The sequence below is a fragment of the Semicossyphus pulcher genome, unplaced genomic scaffold, assembly GCF_022749685.1.
Source record: "Semicossyphus pulcher isolate SPU_LCO1_2020_fin unplaced genomic scaffold, fSemPul1.0.p SCAF_13, whole genome shotgun sequence".
Lineage (NCBI taxonomy): Eukaryota > Metazoa > Chordata > Actinopteri > Labriformes > Labridae > Semicossyphus > Semicossyphus pulcher.
This window is the reverse complement of record NW_027211637.1, coordinates 11,379,320-11,389,817: the sequence shown is the minus strand read 5'-3', so window position 1 is coordinate 11,389,817 and position 10,498 is coordinate 11,379,320. Positions and strand designations below refer to the sequence as shown.

The 10,498-nt window shown below is 40.8% G+C and overlaps 1 protein-coding gene across 1 annotated transcript in view; it reads right to left on the bottom strand.

Annotated features, from left to right (window-relative positions):
* Positions 1-300: 300 nt before the first annotated feature.
* The window catches only part of chdh (choline dehydrogenase), a 28,916-nt gene continuing 18,718 nt past the window's right edge, over positions 301-10,498 (bottom strand). Inside the window, exons 6-10 of the mRNA XM_069660384.1 lie at positions 8,614-8,743; positions 8,241-8,375; positions 7,539-7,681; positions 1,250-1,352; positions 301-950 (exon numbers count right to left, since the gene is read on the bottom strand). Of these exons, the coding sequence (XP_069516485.1) occupies positions 532-950; positions 1,250-1,352; positions 7,539-7,681; positions 8,241-8,375; positions 8,614-8,743 (930 nt within the window). The 3' untranslated portion in view covers positions 301-531. The remainder of the gene's footprint in view (positions 951-1,249; positions 1,353-7,538; positions 7,682-8,240; positions 8,376-8,613; positions 8,744-10,498) is intronic.

Below are 10,498 nucleotides of genomic sequence, written 5' to 3'. Positions count from 1 at the left end.
CTAAAAGACAGGTTGATGGTTTAGATGAAGATATCAGAGAATTTAGCTCAGAGAAAGATAAAGATGAGTTATGGGCGTTTTTTTAATAATTAACAATGTTATTAGTATTTTTGAAATAACAAACATTAAGCAGACATGTGACAACCATCTAGTGATTGGACAACCAGCAGTATTAAGGTCAGGGCTTGTACATGGAAAGCAAAAAAAACAGGCAGTGAAGAAAGAACAAATAGGCCTAGATAAAAAACACAAATAAATAAAGACACACAGGACAATATTATATGTATATATTGTGTTTATTCATTTTATCTGATTATTATAATTATTCTTATTATTTTGTGCAGGTTTGTAATTTTTTAAGACTTCAGAACATCCACACACACACACACACACACACACACACACACACATCAAAGTATGTGCATTATTTATACACAAAAAGGTAGTGCCAGGCAGTTTTTGCCTGATTGTATCATGAACCCATACATAGCCTTTTCTCATACCTCTCCTTCAGCTTCTTGTTCACCATTTTTATCTCTGTGTGTCAAGTGTTGGTGGTTGGTATACTAGAACTCCTGGGTCAACGAGAGGAGGGCGACCTCTGATAATGTCAGCAGCCTTCTCAGCCATCATGATGGTTGGAGCGTTAAGGTTACCACTGACAATACTGGGCATGATGGAGGCATCCACCACTCGTAGCCGCTCCAAACCAAGAACGCGTGTGCTTGAGTCAACCACTGCCATTGGGTCAGATGGCGAGCCCATCTTGCAGGTGCAGGACGGGTGGTAGGCGCTGTCAGCTTTTTGGCGGACAAATGCATCAATCTCGGCATTAGATTGGACATTAGGCCCGGGTTGGACTTCAGGGCCGCGGAACGTATCAAAGGCCTTCTGGGCAAAAATCTCTCTGGCGTGTTTGACACACTCTCTGAACTCCCACACATCAATATCTGACAGGGGAGAGGAGTCAATAAAGAAAATCAAAAACTGGCTTTATTTTTATATTTCAACCCTGACTTGATAGATGTTAATATGTATTAAGTAACAGCAAATAGTCAGAACATATGATTCTTAAAATTGTATAATTCTTCAGAGGGAAGTGTCAAAGCAAAATGTCAAGCAGTGTACAACCAGAACTAGGCAACTAGGCTTACTTTAAGAAAGAATATTATCTAGGAATATTATCTAACCCTAAACTGACAAATCCTGGATGGATTTCATCCTTTACAATTCAGAGACTGAATCTTACCAGTGGAGAGATAGTTTGGCTGGAGAATTGGGTGATCCAGGGGGTTGCTGCTCTTCAACTTTATCCAACCGGTACTAGTGCTTCTCATTGGTCCAACATGAACCTGTAACACAAACAGAAACACTTACGTCTAAGGTATGTTTAAATATTAACACTTACGTGCCATTTGTACTGTACTGTTATAATTCCTCCTATTCACACCACAGTAGTGAATAGTAGTGCAGATATTCGTATTGACAGCCAGAATGGAAATGTGAAAAAAGAATAATTACATCAACCAGTGACTCTTTCACAAATGAATGAGTAATTTTGCATTGGCAATGATTGGTTTTATAAGCTTCACAGGTTTATTAACATGATTAGCAAACCAGAACCAAGTTAAACCAGTACAAGTACAGAAAACATTTCAGAAGACCACAGAGGCATTGGAAAACTAGCTGTCGCTTGTCATTATGTTGTAGTAGGTATGCTGTTAGCATTTAACCACAAGGCCCCAAGTGCATGAAACCTCATATGGAGTGTGTAAGGACGGCCTATTGCTTAAGGCTCCAAAAAAATAGATCAAAATCCAAAAATACAGTTCAAGTGAATGTATTTTGTTGTGAAACAAATCCAACCCTCCCGAGCAGCAATATTTACAGTGCAGGCCTGGCAAAAACAAAAACTGGAAAAAAATACTTGAAAAATAAAATAAAAACAAAACAAAGTCATGAACTTCTTCAAATCCTGCCCCTGCACCAGTTTCTGGATACTCCTGGCCACACAGACATCACCCATCACCACATCGCCTTTAAGTATCCCAAGCCATTTCGCCAGCCCATCTACAGGGCCCCAGAATGCCTGCTTCCCGATTTGAAGAAGGAGTTGGAGGTGATGAGGCAACTGGGAGTTATTGAGCCGTCCTCCAACGAGTGGTGCAGCCCAATCATCTTGGTCCTCAAGAAGGATGGAACCCTGTCTGGACTTTTGAAAAGTGAATGGTGTCAGTAAATTGGACTTGTATCCCATGCCAATTGATGATGAGCTGGTGGAGGATTGGAGGCTTGAGCTACATCAGCACTCTTGACCTCTGCAAGGGCTACTGGTAGGTTACCCTCACCCCAGAGAGCAGAGAAATCACAGTGTTCTGAACACCTTTTGGACATTTCCAATTCACCATCCTTCCCATTGCTCTCCAAGGTGCCCCTGCTACTTTCCGTCCGTCGATGGATAAGGCAGGTGCAGAGCCATTTGCTGCAGCTGACCTGGATGATTGGTTGTAACGTTCAGCAACTCGTGGGAGGAACATCTGTCATCTACAGACTGTGTTGCACAAAATCAGGCTTGGTAGGCTTGACCATCCGCCCTGACAAGTGTTTCCTGGCAAAGTGGGAGACCCAGTATTTGGGTTTTGTACTCTGGAAGGGTTTGATCAGACCACAAGTGGGGAAGGTGGAAGCTGGAAGGTGGAAGTTGGCTGAGAGGCCCACTACCAAATCACAGGTCAAGTCCTTCATGGCCTTGGTTGGCTGGTACAGTTGTTTCATCCCTCACTTCCTAACCATCTTGATGCCCCTCACAAACCTCACCAGGAAGGACCAACCCAACAAAGTTCTGTGGACTGAGGAATGTGAGGAGGCCTTTAAGAGCCTGAAGGGCTCTCTGTGCCAAGAGCCCATTCTGAAGAGCCTGGACTTCGAGCAGCCTTTCATCGTCCAGACGGATGCCTCAGATGCGGGCATTGGGGTAGGTGCGGTGTTGCTGCAGGGACAAACTGACAACATACTGTTGCCTACATAAGCAGGGGTCCGTTTCAGAAAGCAGGTGTAGTGAAAACCCCGGGTTTATTAACCCTGAAATGAGGGAAACCTCGGGTTTGCGGTTTCAGAAAGAGAGGTAACTTCAACTCTGAGTTGGTTACTACGGTAACTGTGTCTGTGAACCTAACCTGGTCGGGAGCAGGTTTTCTTCAGGAAACTCAGAGTCTCCTCCCTCTAGAATATAAAACCCTCATTGGACTTCCTCATTCATTCAGCCCATCGCGTGTGTTTGAGCGGTTACCGAATTAAAAGAAGAAACGTTGTGTCTCTGTGGTGCACTGACCCCTTTGCAAAAGTCTTTTATAATTATAATAAAATAATCAAAAGACAAATCTGTGTGAAAGTCATCATTTTTAGATTTTCCACCACCACTGCCGAGAGCACTCGGCAAATGAGTAAATAAGACAAATGATCATTTATTTGGTCCTCTTAATTTCCTACAAATACAAAAGCAGCCGTTAGTTATTAGAAATATATATATATATATATATTAAAACTAACACAATTCAGTTTAATCAACTAAACAGGATTTAGGTGAGAGGACATATTTTATGTGAAATCAGCATTATGTTAGGGATAAAGCTAATGCACATTAAAACAGCCACTGAATGATATTTAATTTGTTTAATATTTAAAATATGATTGAAGTGAGGTTCAGCCATGAGCCTGTTCTGCCTGAGCCGTACCTTTGAATGATGTTCTGGTATTTTATTTTTAAATACTTCCATGTAAGTTTGTCTCCCGCTGGATTGCTCCTAAATTAATATACATTTTAGCTTCTCTTCCAGTCGTGATTAAATATTAAATAAATAGACCAGTTCAAACTTGCTCGTTTACTTGAGCAGCAGTTTCTTTCCACGCCGCTTTCTCTCACTTTTGCAGCTGCAGCCGTGTTACTTTATTTTTCTAAAAACATGCTCATATTCGCTGAACATCCGCATGAGGATTTCAAGCTCCACTGGTGTGCTGTAGGAGGACCTCTTTTTGTTTACCGTTGCCATGGTGAATCGTGTATCCGGGCTCCATTAATGCTGGATTTTTATAGTCAGTGTGCACGCACTTAACTCTGGCTGAACCTACTGATTGATAGAACTAAATCAGATCACCTGTTCTGAAACCAAAAACCCCAGGAAGCTTCTGAAGCATGAAGGCAGATACTCCATGGTGGAAAAGGAGTGTCTTGCTATCAAATGGGCACTTGACTCCCTCCAGTATTACTTGCTAGGGAGTAAGTTCACCCTGGAGACTGACCATTGCGCATTTTCTTGGCTGAAAAACACGAAGAACACAAACTCAAGAATCACTAGGTGGTTCCTGGCAATGCAGCCATTTGACTTTGTTGTTGTTATTACGGAAAAGGAACGGAGAACTGTACAGCAGACTTTCTTCTACTTTGTGATTTATTCAACCTGTCCTTACCTATCTGTGTCCTCCCTCTTACCTGGATGCGTACCATAGTTACCCCACTCCACAAGGGTGGCAACCTTCAGGACATAAACAACTACCGCCCCATCGCCACGGTTAATCCCATAGCCAAAATATTTGACACATTAATCTTTAGTCAACTAGCACGTTATATCACAGTCGTGCAGTCTTTCTAGACATAACCAAGGCCTTGGTTGACCATTACCTAGTGCTTGATAAACTGTATGACATCGGCATTTCTTAGAATACTTTGCTCTGTTTTAATTCATTTCTTCATAACAGAAGCCAGTGTGTCACTTTCAATGGAAAACATTCAGATTACCTAATTGTGGAGAAAGCTGTACCACAATCACTAGGCCCACCTCTTTTCTCTCTCTTTATCAATGACCTCCCCATCACCTGCTCCAACTGTCAAGGTCACTTATATGCTCACGACACACACATATATATATATATATATATTATGTACACATCCGGTCCCAATACAGCAACTATAGAAAAGTCATTACAACAGGAACTTGCCTCAGTCCAGCTTTGGTTATCCTATAACAAACTTCTTCTTAACAAAAAGAAATCATGCAGCATGCTGTTCACCTCTTCAATATGTGACGCTCCATAAACTCTACTGTACTGTACTTTACATTTCAGACCCGTAAAAGAATCGTCTCTCAATTATTTCTGCCCATACTGGGCCATTATCACTGGCTGCAATTAATTTTCAAATGTATCCATGTCATCTAGCCCCCTGACTTAAAACAGTACCTGATTCCTTATTCTTCCTCACATTTTCTACGTCATACTGAACAACTTTTCCTTACTGTTCCTAAAATGAACAAAGTCTTAGGCCGACGAGCTTTTAAATTCAAGGCTCCCTCCGATTGGAATCATTTGCCACCCAGCCTCAGGTCAATTAACTCATTTCATCTCTTCAAGAACTCACTGTTATCCTTTCTCAAAACACCATGCAGCTGCTTCTATTGATAATGTCTTCCAGCTCCTTAACATCACGAGTCCTCTTTCTGTAGTTTATCCTTCCTTATCCTGTAAGGGGGGCTGTGGCTCAGTGGTAGAGTCGGCCGTCTCTCAATCGGAAGGTTAATGTATGCATGCATGTACAGTACTGTGCAAAAGTGGAAGTGTTCATAGTGTTTATTTTCATCAATTAACAAAATGCAGTGAATGAACAGAAGAGAAATCTAAATCAAATCAATATTTGGTGTGACCACCCTTTGCCTTCAAAACAGCATCAATTCTTCTAGGTACACTTGCACACAGTTGTTGAAGGAACTTGGCTGGTAGGTTGTTCCAAACATCTTGGAGAACGAACCACAGATCTTCTGTGGATGTAGGCTTCCTCAAATCCTTCTGTCTCTTCATGTAATCCCAGACAGACTCGATGATGTTGAGATCAGGGCTCTGTGGGAGCCATACCATCACTTCCGGGACTTCTTGTTATTCTTTTCGCTGAAGATAGTTCATGACATTGGCTGTATGTTTGGGGTCGTTGTCCTGCTGCAGAATAAATTTGGGGCCAATCATACACCTCCCTGATGGTATTGCATGATGGATAAGTATCTGCCTGTGTTTCTCAGCATTGAGGACACCATTAATCCTGACCAAATCTCCAACTCCATTTGCAGAAATGCAGCCCCAAACTTGCAAGGAGCCTCCACCATGCTTCACTGTTGCCTGCAGATACTAATCATTGTACCGCTCTTCAGCCCTTCGGCGAACAAACTGCCTTCTGCTACAGCCAAATATTTCAAATTTTGACTCATCAGTCCGGAGCACCTGCTGCCATTTTTGTGCACCCCAGTTCCTATGTTTTTGTGCATAGTTGAGTGGCTTGGCCTTGTTTCCATGTCGGAGGTATGGCTTTTTGGCTGTAACTCTTCCATGAAGACCACTTCTGGCCAGACTTCTCCAGACAGTAGATGGGTGTACCTGGGTCCCACTGGTTTCTGCCAGTTCTGAGCTGATGGCACTGCTGGACATCTTCAGATTTCAAAGGGAAATAAGCTTGATGTGTTTTTCATCTGCTGCTGCAAATTTCCTTGGCTGACCACTGCGTCTATGAACGTTGCCTGTTTCTTTGTGCTTCTTCAAAAGAGCTTGTACAGCACATCTTGAAACCCCAATCTGCTTTGAAATCTTTGTCTGGGAAAGACCTCGCTGATGCAGTATAACTACCGTGTGTCTTTTTGCTGTGCTCAGTCTTGCCATGGTGTATGTCCTGTGACATGAAGCTGTCTTTCACAACATCACCTTGGTAGCAGAGTTTGGCTGTTCCTCACCCAGTTTTAAGCCTCCTACACAGCTGTTTCTGTTTCAGTTAATGACTGTGTTTCAACCTACATGTGAAATTGATGATCATTAGCACCTGTTTGGTACAATTGGTTGATCATACACCTGACTATAATCCTACAAAATCCCTGACTTTGTGGAAGTGTACCTATAAGAATTGATGCTGGTTTGAAAGCAAAGGGTAGTAACACCAAATATTGATTTGATTTAGTATTTTCTTTTGTTCAATCACTTATCATTTTGTAAATTGATAAAAATAAACAATTATTATTTATATTTTTGAAGTTTACAGCATTTTTTCACAACTGCCTAAAACTTTTGCACAGTACTGATATGTATGTATGTATGTATGTATGTATGTATGTATGTATGCGACTGTATCTGTTGTATTGTATGTTTTGTGTAGGACCCCCTCGAAAATGAGATGCTTCATCTCAAGGAACTATCCATTAATAAACTGTACATAAACACACTAACCCTCCACAAGTCATCCACCTGCACAAAAAATAACCACAAACAACCGGAGGTTCGATCCCTCAGGAGCTTAGGCAAGACACTGAACCTTGCTCCTGGTGGCATAGCCAAGGGGTGTGAAGGTGATAAATGATGACAGTTGGGCACTTCACGTAGCAGCCTCTGCCATCAGTGTATGACTGTCTGTGTGAATGGGTGAATGTGATATGTAGTGTAAAAGCAGCTTTAAGTGGTTGCAAAGACTAGAAAAGCGCTATATAGCTACAGTCCATTTACCATTTACACACCTGATAAGCCTCTATCTTGGAGGCGATTCGTCCGTGGTCAATGACCTGCGAGGGCAAGAAGTGAAACTGGATGTCAGGGTGTTGGACTTGTGGACGACTGCGGATGAACCCTCCACTCTCCAAGTGGGCTGTTGCTCCATACCCTAGAGGATGAGTCATTGGAAGTCAAATGATTTCATCACACAGGAAGAGCATGATTGACCAGATGACAGGTACTTAATACATTCACTTTAAGTGAGCTGTGTTTTGACCGATGGTGTGTGTGATGAGAAGCCAGTGGAGTGATGTACTTGGTCTGCTGAGACTTTTGACTTTCACTAGAAGTCCATCCCATCAACTCCTGCTCCTTATTGTAGTACCACTACACACACCTAAAGCATTTCCTGTCACTAATATCAAGCTCACAATTTGTTATGCTTTTGCTTTTATTTGTCTCTTAAAGTCTTCTCTAAACAAATTAATTTTGTTAGAGATTAGCACAGCTAAATGGGTGAGTTTACGTTAAGTCACACCTGTCTTTAACCGATACTTGCTCTATTAATAGTGGACATAGATTATGTAAAATTAAATTGATGAAAGCGAACCTCAAATTAATTTTAGGAATTGTCAGGTTACATTTACCGCACAGAAATACACAAATTCTTTAGAGCATTGGGGGGAGTTTGTGTATTAACATATCCATGTATATGCATCCTTAGTTACCAGTGAACATGGAGAGCCATTCCAAGCCTATCTTGACCATTTGGAAAGGTTTCTGGGCCTTGTACAGGGTGATAGGCTGAGTGCACTGCTGCTGGACGTACAGCTCCAAATGATCCTGCAGGTTACTGCCAACACCTGAGAAATGAGGAAAGAAGCCACTATAGTCATTGAAATAATTTCTTTATCCAGGTGAAGTCTGTTTGGGAGTAAGAAACACACGAAAATTAATATTGTTGGATGTGTAAAATGAATACACAATAAATTAATAACACTTGAATTTTCAGTGTATTAAGTATTTTTTACGTTTGTATAAATTAATTTTTTTAAGATGCTTACATTGTTTAAAAGACATCTCTAAGTGTACAAAGTGTACCTGGTAAGTGCTGAACCACAGGAATATCGAGATATTTTAGGTCATCTGCATTTCCCACCCCAGACAGCATGAGAAGCTGAGGGGAGTTGATGGCTCCTCCACTCAGTATCACCTCCTTATCTGCAAACACCTCAAGAGGGACCACAAAAACTGATCAGTTATTCATAGAACAAGAGAAGGAGTCTACAGCCAAGCTGGAAGAGATGTAGCTAGGCACTGCAGTGCTTCATCAGCTCGCTTACATGCTCACGACAATTACTGTATTAGATAAGTAAATAAAGAAGAAATTTAGTACCTCTTTTAGAACAAAAAAAAAAAAATTAAGTCGCAAGTAACGATGAACAGGCCCTTGCACCTCTGTGCACCCGCAGGGTGTGCTGCAGCAGCAGGGTGTGCACCAGTAGGGGGCGCAATGAGCAGGACCCAAATTGTACATCTGTTCAGGCCGGGACTGTCATTCTACATGTGAAATTTAAAGCAGATTGAACATTCTATATGAGAGTTACTAATCGCTCTTCCCAGTAGGTGGAACTATGAGTATGGGAGAAAACTAATATGTAGATATATTCAGGCCAGAACTGGCATCATACATTTGAAATTTAGAGAAGATTGAAAATTGTATATGAGACACACTACTGTCTCTTTCCACAAGTTGGCGCTATAACTATGACTGATATGCAGATCTGTTCAGGCAAACTCCCTTATCATACCTGTCAAATTTGGAGCAGATTGAACAATGTACATTAGAGTTGATACAGGCTCTCACCAGTGGTGGTGCGATAGCTATGACAAAAAACGAATGTTGCATTCACTGCACCGCCACGGTCACGCCCTCTGACAAAAAGTCTGATTTTTCTACAAACATTAATCAAGGTCTGAAGGCCTTCCAGGGTCATGATTTAGGAAAGGGCTGTATCTCCAAAGTCTGTTTGGAGGTTAATAATAATGTTGCTTAAACTTATAGAAGTAGGAGCCAAATGTATAATACTGTATAATACTATACCCAATACTATAGCCCTTTATATTATTTAATGACATTTAAGGGGGTCAGAATTAAGTCTATACTACTGTGTATTGTAAGTACAGTTGAGTAATATGTAAATTCCTTGTAATTCAGGTTTTTTCTGAAACAGCTTTGACTCTTTTAGAAAAATGAGAAGGAAGTTGGCGCTGGAGGAAATCTATCCACCACAGCAGCAGTTCCAAGTTATCACTGTGTTGTCACCAATCCAGTTGGCAAACAACAAAACACGTGAGAGGAATTAATTTGTGTGTAGGTGGAATGTATACTGTCATGAACAACACTGACTAGATCTAGAGAAAATACGTTAACGTCAAATATATAGCAGATTTGTGAGAAATGGTTTGCATGTAAGACAAAAAAACAGTGCTTTTGAGTAAGATAGCAACCCCTCTGCTTTTGCTAGTAGAAAATTAACTATATACTGGTCCTAACCAGTACAACATTTATTTACAATGTTGGTAGGTACAAAGGTGAGTTGAAGATGAGGCTAGGTGAAAGTTTGTCTTTTTGAAGGAGCTTACAATTTCTTATTCCCCTCAAATTCCGACAACAAATTTGAATGTACATTTGTTACTTGCAATATAATATGAAAAAATATAACACATGATGAGGTATCTTGACCTAAAATAAAGATGAGAATGTAGGTGGCATCCAGGGCTCCAATAAATTAACCCTATCAAAAATAATATATACTTAAGTGTATTCAAAATACAGTACTGTGCAAAAGTTTTAGGCAGATGTGAAAAAATGCTGTAAACTAAGAATGCTTTCAAAAATATAAATAATGAGGTTGTCGAAGACAGTTTCATGTCACAGATCATACAAGGAAACTTATTGCAACAGATGAAAAACACATCAAGC